Consider the following 15,589-nt stretch of genomic DNA (forward strand, 5'->3'; position numbering starts at 1 on the left):
GTTCCACAGCTTTCTTTTTGACGCCATTGGAAAAAGCGACCTTTTTTACTCCAGATTTAACTCGACCTAAGGTCGGAAAAATGAGCTTTTATCTCGAAAGGAAAAAAAGTTACAAGCCTTTTTTAATCAAGTTTAAGAAATCTCGATTCCATTCAAATTGTGAACCATTTTCTTTTGCATTTTAATTCCTTAAACTTATTTTATTTTGTGTTTCCATGGTTACGCATTTTAAATCCATCTTTCTGGATTTAATTTCTTAAAAGTATTTTAATATCTGTCGTCATTGTTTGGGAGCGAAATCATGATGTATTTTTTTATTTATTTTTTACGCCTGATTGTTGAATATACGTAACTAGACACAATTTTTATTTTCAAGGTAGACCGGGCAAAGCTGGGCAACGCAGCTAGTATTAGATATAAAACTATGATTAAACTTCACATGTACAGTGAAGCACCATTTGAACATTTCTGAAGGGACTGCATGAAAAAATGTATTGTCATCAGTGTACTTTTTGTGAGAGATTATCCCTTTCTTTAATTTTGATATACCTGTGTGCACGAAGCAACAGAGAAATGTCTTTACAGTAAAAAGAATTGACTGCAAATATAACAATGTATGATTTTTCACATTTTAATTTTTTTTCCACCTCTCTGAAAACATGTTCAATGCATTTTTACATAAAATATGAAAAGCCAATTTGGTAAATACAGTTTATATGAACAGCATAAAAGAACACATTAAAAACATAAACTGAACACTTTCTTACCCTCCCTCATAAATATCATTAGTTTAAAAAAAAAACTTTACTTTTTTATATCTTATAATTGTATGGATTCACTAATTACATTTCTACAGACAATATAAAACTTATATATATTGATTGGATAAAATCAAAATGATTTATGTTAAAATCTGAGAAGTAGTGACAAAAGGACAAAATATATTTCTTTCTTGTACTCATACATCTTGATTTGGGTTATATGTACAAAGTTGGAAGAAATGTTCAAATTTGTAAAAAAAAAAAAAAAAAAAGAAAACCAAGAGTTTTTTGAATTTGTAATTCATTCATATATTTCATAAATAACACCTATACAGTCTTTTAGTAATGACAAAGGGGGAAAAAGGCATTTTAAATCAGTCTTTTAAATTACATACTTAAATATTACAGCCATCAGAATATTTTAATTTGAAAAGGAGATGAAAGAAAGTGGATATGGATGTGTCACATGTGCAATGATTGTTCATATGAAAGAAGAAAGGCATGCTTTCAAAGTAAATTCAACAGTGCAACAACAAGTGGATGAAATTTACCAATTAAAAATAAAGTACAATTTTCAGCAAAAAAATTGAAAGAACTACACATTTGAAGTTAATACATTAATTAAATGCTAAACCTGTAAAAAAGTGACAAAAGTAACTTTCTCTTTAATAAACTTCAAAAATTAAAATATACCTACATTCATCAGCACATACACATCAAAAGAGTAATTTCACAAAAATGAAAATTTTTTGCAGAGCAATTTTTTTCCCCAGACAATTTTCCGAGTTTCTTCCTTGAGATGGGTACTAATTAAATTTAAAGTTGTTGCTATTTTTTTCTGAAAATTGAGTTTTCTACGGCAATAAGGATTGTTAACAATAAAAGGGGACATTTGTGTAGTAAAGATAATTTTAACAGGTGTCGCTGTTTTAGAAGTACATAGAGGAATTTTTGAAACTTCGGAATAGTTATTGAAGTTAGTTAATTCAGTTATAATTAAAATAAAATAACCAGGGAAAATGCCTGTACAGAAAACCAAACACTATTACAGAATATTATCAAGAACAGTCACTAATTTTGAGCTAGCAGAAAGTGCTGTTTTTCTTAATAAAAAAAGACTAATGCACTGGTAATTTAAATAATTATTGTTAATTAGTGCCCTGTAGCCACTCTAATGATGAAGTTATTACAGAACTGTTAGAGATATGATCCAAATGGGTACATTTTTAAAGGTAAATAATTTAAAATCGATATGGAAAAAAAAGGGGGGAAATGTTTATGTATGAAAAGCAAAATAAACTCTTTGACGTGAGCAGCTTTGCAAAAATGCATCGTAACCAAGGAGTGTTAACAAACAATTTGAAATGACTTTTAGTTTTCAAAATAAATAAATGGTAAACTCATAATTGAGCAATAAACTATAAAGAAGGTAGCTTAGAGTATTTGAAGAGTTCTCTTAAGTCCCTGTTCAGGAACTACCATAAAAACTTGTCCTTCATGAATAGCCACAAGCAATTTATTAGTTCATAAATATGCACTGTAGCATATCTGTTTGTAAGAAAATTCAAAATTGGAAAACATGCCCATCCTACTTTGACATGAATCATTGCATGCTATGGATAGCTTCTTTTATTTGAATCATTGCTAATCTTTATACTGTACAGTTAACGCATGAATACTTAGGGAAATTATAAGTTCTGAACATCCTATTTATCAGGTGTTGTCGAAATTATGCTAAAAGTTACTTACTCATCCCTGCTGCAAGTCGTTCATACATTAGGGGTGAAATCTGTTCAATACTAATTATTTTCATTTAAGAAAAAGGCACCTAATTTTTTCCCAAGGTCTTGTCGGCTTTCGGGAAGGCTGCCGATGGCGGGAAGGAGGCGATGAGGAAAAGAATGGATGAATGAACAGGAATGGAAGTCATGAACATTGCACATATACATAAAACTAAATAGAGAAACATTTTACAACTTATCACAAAACTCAACGAATCAGTGTCCTTCCTATGTACAGAAATTCAGTAGAAAGCCAATACTGGAACAGATTTGCTGCCACGAGTGTCTCGGCACAGACGGGCCCATGATTCCGGAGCCGAACACGAGGAGTACAGAATCAAAAGAATGGATTCACATGGTGAATATGCAGTCCCTTACGATTTAAATTCATATTTCTCAAGATTTGTGGTTGGAGGTCAACCACGTCAGTCCTTCATAGAGCCCGTCTCCTGTCGTGGCACAGGATGGCTGGACGTACCAGTTGCGGTCTCGAATGCGGGTCAGTCCTAGTTTTTCTTGGATTTCATATGGCTTCATGGCTGAAATAGAGATTATATTCTTTAAGAGAGAATGTTCAGTTTTTCATTTAATGACCTAAAAATCGAACATAGTGGCACGACGGCTCATGGTCGCCACGCATGGGTGAGAGGCGTGCACAGAAATTTCCGGAACTGTCACAAATGACTTTTCCGGGTCCCCCTCCATCTTGTTTACCCCCATATTTCAGCTAGTTTCAAAAATGTTGGACATCCTCCAGGTTTGAGTCCCAGAGGTGTCTCTTCTCCCGCCCCCTCTCCCCGTGGCCGAGGCCTACTGTGCCCACTTTAGTCTTCCTGACCAAGGGCTCTGGGGTGCTAGGCAGATGTTCTGGTTAGGTGGTCAGCCGAACGCAGAACCCCCAGGGTTTAGTTCCCACGCACGCTAGGCATTCATTTTATCCACTAACTGAAGGGATGAACGGCTGAGAAGTTTCCCTGATTTATGGTGATACAATTTAAGGAACTAAATAACAATGTGAAGTAGTAGTAATTTTTAAACGAGAATCTAAAAAGTAAAAATTTCTTCTTGAAATTGTGATTATAGTACGACAATTAAGTGAAGACGTTGAGTGAAGCTAAGGACCCTAAGTTAGTGAGTAATACTAGTGCAAATAGATATTGCGTCTTTGTTACCAGTAGGATTGTTTGTTTTGCATAGCAGGAGCTGTGTGAAAGAAAAATTCAGACAGCTACGTAAAATCAACAACCTTACAGGCAAAGACGTAGTCCTTTAAGTGAAAACTGCAGTAAATTAAGGTTTAATACTTGGACGTTGACCAAAGAAAGCATAGCGTATAATCCACATCTTATTAATTTCACGTTTTAAACTGAAAATCAGTGAATAATACGGAGGAAGTTACGGTACTTGATGTTGCAAAACAAAAATGATTATTTTTTCCAATTAATCAATGTCGCCACCCAATTATATTTGACTCAATATCTACTTTGCTTCACTAAATTTTCAGCTTAAGTCAAAGCTTTTGGATTCATAATTTCAAGTCCATTCCTACTATCTCAAAGTTTCAGGCAGCCATCTTTTAACATTAATTTTTCTGATTTCGCTTGTTTGATTTGTAATAGCAAAACCAATCGATCATTTGACCTTCAAATAAATGAGAAAATTCTTGCTGTCATTTTTACCATTTGTTCCTTTCAAGGGCGCTCATATGCAAAATTTTAAGGAGGGGCTCAAAAACTTTCCCCATGGTTTAGGAGAATTTTTTCCCCTTGGAAACCGATTTCAGTACAGATTCGAGATATTAAAATTTGATATTTTCAATAACTTATTCATTAATGGCTGGAAAAGAAATTTTTATACAAAGCAAAGAAAAAAGCACTAAAAGCAAGGAACTTCTCATTTCTGGGGTGGGGGGGGGGGGCCCTTGAGCCCCCACTTGCCCCACTATATGGGCACCTTTGGTTCCATTAATCCTTAATTACACTGAGCACGAGAGTTTAATTGAAAAGTCATCAGGTGTGGATCCAGAAGGGGATCATGATTGCTGACTAATTAAAAGTTAAGCCAAAAAATAAATCGTTCCCTTAGTTGCCTGCTGCGATGCTAGCCTTGATTGGATGCCGATGAAGTAATGCCCTGTATCACAGAGTGACATCTTAGTTTTGCCTTAGGTCTTGTGCGATTCTCCTATGGAAACCTCTCCTTGGCTACTTGGCACGGCCGGGAAATCCGGAAGAGTTGGCAGGTATGGACACGTAGAGCAAAGGTATTAAAGAACAATGTTTGTTTTTTCTGCTTCAACAAAATCTATTGAAGTTTTTGATAGGTAATATTAAAGTTCCTTAGTGACATGATCCAGGAGTTACTAACAAATGTAATTTTTTATAGTTTTGGATTGCAGAGACCAATCAAATTCTTTCTTCCTCTTGTATTGTACCTGTGACAGGGTGGTGACAGGAACTGGGAAAAAAAGTTCCCTGACTTTTCCCTGATATTATAGTTCACTGAATTTCCCTGATCTACGTTACCAATAATAATGGTTTCTTTCCTTTACGTTACCTGAAAACCAGTGCATATTAAATAAAATGCAGTGTTTAAAACTTTTTAAGTTGTTAATTAAAAATATATTTTTGAAGAAGCTCCTTTTTTTTAGTAAAAATAGTACATTAAATTATCCACAGCAAAATATTCCAGGAAATCTAAAACAAATACTTTACTTCCAGAAACCAGTTAACATAAGAATTCTTAGAAATTATTCAAACCACTCTTAGAGACATATCTAATCATAAAATTTATTTGGAAATAACTTTGAACTGAATTTTCAAGCAGTATAATTGTTGCTGCAAGAATAACAAGTAATGGGGAAAGTATAGAAGTAATGGAGTTTTAGTTACATAAATAACAGAAATATTTATGCAAAACAAATTGAAACCTTTTAACAACCAGTCATATTGAGCTATCCTCTAACCAAGAACTTAGGTTTTAACGTAGGATACAGCCATTTTAACTATTAAAATATAGTAAAAATATTTACTTACATGTATGTATCAATTTCAAATGATTTCATTATTAGTCGAAAAAAAAAATCTTTTGTAACAAACATTAAAATGCAAAAAACAAGTATAAGTTTCAAAATATACAGTACATAACTTGGTTTTTAAATAAAAGAATTTTAAAGTCTGAAAAAAAAAAAAAAACACCATCTTTTGTATAATCTGAGGCGACAGCAAATTATACCATGGCAAAAAACAAAGTTGATTTTCATTTAACATTCAATTTTAGCAATTAAATCGAAACCGCCAAGTAATAACTTTTAAGCTTTCAGCAGTATTGATTTAGAAAAACAAAGATCTTTTCTTGAAATCGTGATACCAGTACGCTTATAACTTCAAGGCAATGAGTAAAAGCAAAAGAGCCAAGTCATTAATGACGGCTTCCTCTTTGCTTATAGGGTTGTTTATTTTATGTAGCAAGGGGCAAGTGGCAGAAAAATTCAAGTTACGTAAAATAAACTTCTTTACAGACACAGAAGCTTAGGAAGTTCATCCTGTGGTTAATAACTTAAAATTCAATACCTTGAGGAAAAAAGGTGCATTGTGTATACTACCATGTGCAGGTAAACGGCAGTATCTGCTGAAATGAGATTGAGATATTTGAAGAAACGCGTTTTGGATTCAATACTAACAAAGGGAAAGGTTGGAATTAGACGCCTTTTTTTCAGCGGAAACCAAATAAACAAGCTTGTACAATAAAGATAACCTAAAATAGATGACAAAAATGCAAAAAAATGAAAAGTGAAAAATTTGCAGTTACTGCCCTTTATCTGCACACAGCAGTATAATCGCACATCACTAATTTTACGTTTTTTAACGAATACTGTCCAACCACGGATTGATTGGAATTTTCAAATGCCCAGATTAGACGAATCTATGTGAATAAGGGGGAAAGTAAAAATTTGATGCGCGTATTCTGCTCATTTGAATGAGACTCTGCTTCTACAAAAACTGACATTGGTAAAAAATAATAGATTCGTATATTTCTGGCTGTAAAACAGATGTCTGTCTTTCCATACAATCCGTGTTCAGACAGTAATGGCGGAAAATGCACAGGAAAGAAGGGTATTTAATTTTGCAAAGCAATAAAAAAAAATTCTTCATTTGATCAATTTTCCCTGAATTTTTATTAGGTATCTTTTCGAAATTCCCCGATCAATAAAGTTCACCGACTTTTCCCTGATCTGTCGCCACTCTGTGTGAGAAACCTCTTCATCTTTATTTGCATTCCTATTGGTTCTCTCTTCGTTTACAGTTTTCTCATAGGTGTTTGGTTAATCCGTTATTTTTACTTTTTAAGCTGTTTGCTTATCTAGCTCTTGGCTTTTGTCAGATGTTTTTTCATCCATAAGCTCATTTCTTTTGCATTGAAAAAGGTGTCCCTAGTAATGCTGAAACATGTGCCTACAGTAATCTGCAATTTGTGCTTTTGGACGTTGTTATTTTTTATATTGACTGTTATTAACAAAAGGTAGAAATATAGTAAAAACTGGACAAAAGCACAAATATCTCAGTTTAGAAACTCAACGCAGATGGCGTTTGGAAATGTACTACAGTCAAAAACCTTGATATCTCTATTCTCCTTATCTCGCAACACTTGAAGTCTCGAAAAAAAAAATGTTCCTCTGCATTTTCCATAAAAACTCCTATATATTTTCCATAGCTATCTTGAAATTTATTTTTCAAAACCCTTGATATGATGAAATTTTTGCACAGAAGCAAGTTTGAACTGTCATTTCTCTTTGGCAAATTTTGCTGTAAAACCAGTTCCAGAGACAACTGCTGGAAGTTTTTCATCCCTTTTCTTGGAAATATCAACAATAGGGGATCGGGACAAGATAATAGGGGAGTGTGGGTATGAAGGGGGAGCTGAAGTTCTTTTTATCTCAGTATTTTCTGCAGGGTTTATAATCTTTGTGCATTTTTTTCGAACCTGTTGTCCATTTTGAGGACAGGGAGGTCGATTTTTGGTCCGTTTTCAAGCAAAATCTGAAAATGTTTTCCTCATTTCCATCGTTCTGCTTTCTTAACACTTACAAAATGGCCTATGAAAAGTTTTTGAATGCGGGGGACTATTGGTTGAGGATAAAATTAGATTTTTTTAATTTTTAGATGAAAAAACAAAGTTGAAATCTTTGTTCATTTCAAAATCTCATCCTGTACACTTTCGACAATTATAAAATTTCAAATCTAGTAAAATATTGAAGACTTAACTTTAATCATAATTCAAAGTAATCCTATATAGTACATATATACAGTGACCTCTCACTTATACGCGACCGAAGGGGACAGCGATAAGTTGCGCATAGGTTAAAAAGTAAAAAAAAGCTTAAATGCAATAAGTTAACATTAGTTATACCAATACTAATAGAACACTGTTAATACTAATGAATAAATATGCACATAATTTTTTTATGCATTGTAATTTAATAAAAATGTAAAAAATGAAGTTGTGCGTTTTGTCACACTGTATTTTTATACACTGTACAGTACGTAAACGAATTCCCCAGAACCTAAAAAATGTCGCTTGATCAAAGTTTAATGTCTACAAGGATGCAAAAGAGGCTACATCAATGCTTACCACTTGACTACGACTTTTAGTGACGTCAACTTTTTCGTATGTAACCCGTTCTCACCTCTTGATGCCAGTCACAAGACTAATTCCACCCCCAATTGCACACTTTTGTGAAAAAGAATGCGCTTTTGGAAGAATCCGAACAATGGAATAAAAGTGTGTCAATGCATTCCAAGAGACAGAACAAGAAGGGTACAAATCTTACGATAAGCAAAGCATGAACAGGTGAATTATAAAACTTGAAAATTTTTTTATCTCACATAAGAGAAAGGGGCATTTTAGGTTTCGCGTATAAATGAAAAAGAGTTAACATTGTTTTCCTATATCACTGGCCGGGCCCATGAGAAAAACGCGCATAAGTAAAAAACGTGTATAACAGAGGTCCCGTATAAGCGAGAGATCACTGTAAATGCATATAGCGAATGTATATGCAATTATGAGAGTTACTTGTGTAATTTTTTCAAAATCTTGTTAACTTGAAAACAAGATATCTTGAATTTTTTTCCCCCGACCCGAAAGATTTGAGATGTCGAGGTTGTACTGTATACAACTTTGGTACATATGGATGTCTGTCACTAAGAGTGTCAAGAATAAATTAAAAAATCATTCAATTTAATCTTAAGGTACGAAAATAACAAATCTTAATTTCTTGAAATGGAATGTGATTTTCTGAATTTTTAAGTTTTAGATGAAAAAGTTAAAAAGTAGAAAGTTATTTGCTGCAAATAGAAATATATTTTTTTTTAAATAGGAAACCTTAAAAAATACTTGCAGAAGAAAAAGCTATGCAAAGAAAATATGCAAAATTAAGAGTAAAATTTTAAAAATGTGTGGGGATTATTTTTTTTCCCAGTGAGATTTAATGTGGGAGAAAGTTTTTTCCCCATACAAACATGCAAATTAAATTCAACACAAGTCTTTCAGGACTATAAGAAACACCTAATCTATTCCTACATTGAGTGGTGCTTGAAACTTAATATTTACTTTTCACTAAACAATAATAGAATATTAATAGAAATATTAATTGTACAAAATAGTTTTTACTGCATATTTTATCTAAAAGTTATATATGTATAATTACATATATACATATAAGCATTTAAGCTGAGCAAACTTACCATCAGGAAGATCCTGTTTGTTCGCAAAAACTAAAATAATGGCATCTCTCATTTCTCTGTCATTAATTATCCTATGAAGTTCTTGCCTGGCTTCATCAATTCTGTCCCTGTCTGCACAATCGACTACAAAAATTAAGCCTTGAGTTCCAGTGTAATAATGCCTCCAAAGTGGGCGGATTTTGTCTTGTCCTCCAACATCCTATTGGTTAGAAAAATTTCAAAATTATATTTTTTAACTCTTACTACCATTCAGTTACATTATAATTAGACATTTTATTCCAGCAACATGGAAACTAAAAACATTAAGAAAAACTTTTCTTTACATAAGCAAAGACTTTTAAATGAAAAGAAAAAACCAAACACTGGAAAAAACTTCTTTGTCAAAAATACAAGCATTTTTAGAACCATAGTACATTATTTCTTAAAAATCCAAAGCAGGGTGGGGGGGATATGGTTTTGGTAAGGAGCTTACTACTTAGGTGTCTAAAAGAAAATTTTTGCTCATTTATGTGTAGGGAACAATTAGAAAGACCTTAAATGCATTCATTGCTTTATTATGTAGTTAATGTACATTCAACCATGGTTTTGAGCTGTTAACTTAGTCAAAGGAAGTTCCTAAAAAAATAGCAGTACACAAATATGACTACGATAAATTGCCGATTCAAGATATAGCAAAATGTAAAAATAGTTTGTGATATTTAGAAGATGATCTAATGGCCGTTTGTGTATTTGCATGAATGAACAAGCTTAGAAAGAGACTGGCCCAAAAAATGATTATTAGTAACGAAGATGAGGCTCATGACCACAAAAATAGATTTGGTATATTTTTTTAGCAAAGTTCTTATTTTTTGTAGGTTCAACCGCAAGGCCACAAAACTGAGAGATTATAAAAGATTTTTTCTAACTTCATTCTGTTTAACATTTTTTAAAAGGAAAAGAAATTTTAAAATTGATAATGGTTGTAAATGATACAACTGTAAATGATAAGGTGTCAAATAAATAGAAAATTTAACGACCAGTTTACCTAGATGAATTTAAAAAAAAAAAAAAAAAAACAGCTTCTTTACAAATGGTGTAATACTATTGGGAGCAAAATTCAAATTGCATTCAGAAATCATTAAGAAAAGTATATAATTAAGGTGCAGTTTCAAAAGTCTTATTACGTTATTTTTTTAGTGAAAAACCTTGATCTGACAAAGTAAAAAATAATGATTTATAATTTAAATGTTTTCTCAGTACAAAAGTATTTTTTAAATTTAAGATATACAAAGGGGAAAACTGTTTGGAGGGTCAAAAATGCTGACTTTACTGACAAAATTTATAAAATACTGACCAATACTGACTAAATATTGACTAAAATTTAAAAACTTAACAAACTTTGGTATAACAGAAAAGAGTATCATACTTAGTGAAATAGATGCTAGCTTTATTTATAATGTGCACCAACATAATATAAAGTTTATTTGATACATATTTTGACTGAAAGATGTGAGTATAGTTTATATATTTACTGAATAATGAATAAAACTTTTTTGAAGCTATGAAGATAAAATAAAAGATCTTGCAACTGCTCACAAAAATTATAAAATGATAAAGAGCATTATTTCATTCACATTTTTTTTTTCTTTAAAAACTCAATGGAAAACAATATTTTAAGAAAATTTCTCACATTAGGAAACACAAAGTGAAAAAAATCTATATATTGTATACTTAACCCTGTTAATTTTTAGTTTAAAAAATATTTTAGTAAAACACAGAGAACATTTACAAGATTGTTTTAATTACTAATCAGGAAATATTTTTGCATATACAGAAACTAAGTTCACTTATACTGCAAGAACTTATTATGAAAGTTAAAGGCAGCAAAAAAAAAAAAAAAAAATTCCTCATCTTAAAATTTTACACAATGTTGTCGTCACGTATACATTATTGCTCTGATATTAACTTCATCTTACCTTACACTTAAAACTAAAATAGGAAAAATTTTCTAAGATTTTTGCAATGATGATAAAATGCAGAGTATTATAACAATGTAAAGCATAATTAATGGTTGTATAAATTTAAAGGCGTGGCGACAGGAATTGTGAAAAAAAGTTCCCCGACTTTTCCCTGATTTACGTTACCAATAATAATGGTTTTTTTTCTTTGCTCTACTTGAAATCCATTGTATGTTTGTATAAAATGCAGTATTTTAAATGTTTTAAGTTGTGTAAAGTTGTTGAACTAAGGATATATTTTTAAAAGATGCTACTTTTTTAATAAAATGCTTAAAAAAAACATATCAAGTCAATTTTTTTGGAAAAAAACCCTACAAAACAGTATATTAAATTTTTCTACATGGAAAGATCAGAGAAAATTTAAAAACAAAAATACTTTACTTCCAGAAACCACTTAGCATAAGAATTTTAAGAAACTATTAAAATTTCCCTCAAAAACATGTGTATTTATGATAGAACTAAAAAGTAATTGAAATTATTTTGAACTAAGTTTCCAAACTGTATAATAATTGTTGCAATAATAACAAGTAATAGTGAAAAAATAGAAGTAATGTAGTTATTCTTATATAACTAATTGACACATTTATGCAAAACAGATGAAACCATTTGACATCCATTCATAGGGAGCTTTTCTCTAATCAAGAATATAGGTTTTAATGAATGAATACAGCATTTTAACAATAAAAAAATAAAGATATTTAAAGTAAGAAAAACAACGTCAAAAAAACACAAATTGCCGATTACAGCAGACACATGTTTCGGCGTTTCAGGGAACGCCTTTCTCAATGCAAAAAGTAATGAGCTTATGAACGAAAAGACATCAAGACATCCGACAAAAGATATTTACTTAAGCACACAAGTTAACTCTATTTCAAATGATTTTAACAGTATGTAATGAAAAAAAATCTTAGATTGCTTTTGTAACAAACAACTTTGAAATAAAAGAAAAAAAAAAGCACTTAGTTAATTTCAAAATATATAAAAGAAGAATACAACTTGGTTATAAAATTAAAGAATCACTTAAGCCTGAAGAAAAGAAAACCTTTATAATCTGCGGTGACAAAAAATAGTATAACGGCAAAAAACAAAGTTTAGTTCAATTTTAGCAATTAAATTAAAAACGCGAAGAAGTAATAACTTTTAAGCTTTTATCAGCATTAATTCAAAAACCAAAGATTTCTTCTTGAAATCGTGATTACAGACGCTAATTACTTCGAGACAATGGAATAAAGGCAAAGGAGCTAAGGCATTAATGAAGGCTTCCTCTTTGCCTGTATGGTTGTTTATTTTACGTAACATTAAAAGCGTAAAAGGAAATTTCAAGCTAGGTAACATAAACAACCTAACAGACACAGAAGCAATCTTAGGAAGTTCATCCTGTGATTAATAAGTAAGATTCAATACTTTGACATTGAGGAAAAAAGATGCACAAATATGCGGCAGTGTATAATCGCACCTCATTAATTTAACTTTTTTTTTGAACAGATAATTGGCGGAAAGTGCGTAGGGAATTAAAGTACTTAATTTTGTAAAGCAAAAAAAAATTTTTTTTTTTCTTCACAGAATCAATTTTCCCTGATTTTTTGTAATTTTTTCAAATTTCCCTGATATTTCCCTGACTTTTCCCTGATTAATAAAGTTCCCTGACTTTTCCCTGATCTCCCTGATCTGTCGCCACCCTGTAAAACATCGAGAAAATGCTTTTATGCAGTGAAAACAGATCATATATAGTCTAGTAAATCTACAAATAAACTGAACTAGTTTATATAGACCGAGGATAGTATATAATGTGTTCTTGCGTGTATTTATCATCCACACAACACAGTAAAAACTATAGTAGATGTGAGCAATGGGACTGCAAGGTCATTTTTCAAAAAGTAACTTTTCTATCACATGCTTTTACAGTAAAAACGTTAAGGAACAATTCATTTAACAATGATTTTTAATTTCATCAAAAATACATATCTATTTAGATCTACCAACAATTTTTTAACAATAATTTTTATTTTAGTATATTTTTGGTTCATATCATGTGAATTCTCACCTCTGTGGCATGTCACACACCTTGTGTGACTATTTATGTTGCTTAATAACTTGTTTAATTGAAAGTATAAATGTTACAGTAAATGTGATACATTGGTGATTGTAAATAATTACCGATGATTATACACAATCACCAATAAACTTGGTAAATGTGATCAATTATTCAATATTTATCACATTTATCAGTTTATTTATACAATCCCCGACTCGTGATGGGGAATGTAATAAATTTGAATAATTCTGTAGAGTAACGAGGGTTTAATTCCAAAAAATAATATTGTCAACACTAAAAATTAATTTTACAATTCAAACAAATTTTGATATCTATCACAGCTTACAAAAATTTTATCTCAAAAATTAATAAAACTGGTTTTGCTTTGCTTTAACTAAATGTCTTTTAGAACAAATTAGATGATATATCATAAATAATGTAATCGGAAGCGTCACTATGGTAGGGGAAGGAGGGAGCAGTCCACTGCAGATTACACCTTTCTGGGTGGGGTGGGGGGGGTGGGGGTGAAACTCAAAATAGTCAGTTCATAAAAAAATGCAAATATTACAATTCTGATAAATTTCCCCAAAAAAACCTTACATTGCTTAATTTATCAAATTTTAAAGAAAATTGATTACAGTATTGAATGCCGCAATTTTATAAAATGCATTCATAATTTTACTTGTCTTAATGTAAATTTTCAATTAACCAAAAAATTAAAATTTATTTCTGACAATTGTATGAACTTCCTGTTTGCATAACCTTTTTTTTTTGAGCATTCAAGCGGGGGTTAGGGGGTGTACTACAAATTGCCGCCCGGGAAGACCAAATTAAACCAAAAGTGTTCAAATTATTTTTTTTCTGTATAATTGCAGATTCGTACTGCAGAATATAATAAATTCAGATAAATGTTTCAAATAAGGTCTTAATTGCAAAGAAGGGAAATTTTTTGAACTTTTCTGAAAATGTGTAGTTAATTAGAAAGACGTTGCGATGGCTGTTAAAATATATAGTAATGTTTCATACTAAAAAATAAATGAGTAAAACACGAAACTGTGTAACGTGAATCACGTTCAAAATATTGATTAATCTAATCAACAACTGTAGAATGAATGAAATTCTTGTGTACATCATAACTTAGAAATGTATTTTATTCCATAAAAAATAGTTTTTTCAGATATTATTCTAAAAGAGCAGAAGTTTCAAGTTTTTAGAAGTCCACAAAACTTGAGTTCCTTTTTTTCATAACGTGAGTCACGGTACTAAATTCAGGTTTAAATACCATCTGTTTGTATTAAAATTTAAAATAATGATATCCCTAGCTTCTTAGTGTATCCCATATGACCGTAAATAACAGGTCAGGTATGGTATCTTTTTAATGTATATAGCATTTACTTTTGTAAAACTTAGTCAAATGGTAACGTGAGTCACGTGGAATTGCCCTTTTGTTCTGTTGAACCCGCCGGCAGTAAAAACCAATCTAGTTTAGCGTGGATGAAAATTATACATATAATTTTTTAAAATCTACGTATTCATTACCAAATTTAATTAAAACATATCTGCTGTATTTGAAAACTTTTCCGCCACAAGAAATATTTCAGCTGTACAGTTAGAAACATCAATTTAAGTTGCTTATCCAATCACACAGACTTTTGCTTATCTGAACTTTGTCTGTTCCTGACCGTTTTAAATAATTGGCACTCTACAGTAATTGTTATATTGTAAGTTATTAAACCATCAAAACAGAAAGTTTACAAAAAAAAGTTTCATTTTTAATGTAATAATGAATGTTTTATCTAAGGCTGAGTAAAAAAAGAAAGAAATGGAACTTACCCAAACATTAAACTTAACATTTTTGTAAGTAACAGTTTCAACATTAAAACCAACTGTCGGTATTGTGGTTACTGATTGTCCTAGTTTCAATTTGTACAGAATAGCTGACAATGTTAAGAATTTAATAAACTAGAAAACAATTGCATCATAAATTAGAAATAGATCTAAACCAAATTCTGGGTTTATGAAAAAATACTAGTGGTTTAAAGAGAAAATTGTGAAATGGGGAGGGGGCTGTTATTTTTATAACTACGGCTCCCAATATTATTATTTTTTAAAAATATTTTTTCACATAGACATATATTCATTTCTTACTTTTAATAAACATATAAAAAATATTTCTAAAATTTGTTTAGTTCATTGAGACAAAAATGTATATGTTTAACTAAATTGTTAATGAGTTATAAAGTTCATTCACACACATATCATCGACAAAAAT

The 15,589-nt window shown here is 31.0% G+C and overlaps 1 protein-coding gene across 1 annotated transcript in view; it reads right to left on the reverse strand.

Moving 5' to 3' along the window:
- Positions 1–615: 615 nt before the first annotated feature.
- LOC129225573 (ADP-ribosylation factor 6) overlaps positions 616–15,589 on the reverse strand; it is a 35,094-nt gene continuing 20,120 nt past the window's right edge. Inside the window, exons 3-5 of the mRNA XM_054860021.1 lie at positions 15,151–15,254; positions 9,286–9,484; positions 616–3,081 (exon numbers count right to left, since the gene is read on the reverse strand). Coding sequence (XP_054715996.1) covers positions 2,939–3,081; positions 9,286–9,484; positions 15,151–15,254 — 446 coding nt within the window. The 3' untranslated portion in view covers positions 616–2,938. The remainder of the gene's footprint in view (positions 3,082–9,285; positions 9,485–15,150; positions 15,255–15,589) is intronic.

The sequence above is a fragment of the Uloborus diversus genome, chromosome 7, assembly GCF_026930045.1.
Source record: "Uloborus diversus isolate 005 chromosome 7, Udiv.v.3.1, whole genome shotgun sequence".
Lineage (NCBI taxonomy): Eukaryota > Metazoa > Arthropoda > Arachnida > Araneae > Uloboridae > Uloborus > Uloborus diversus.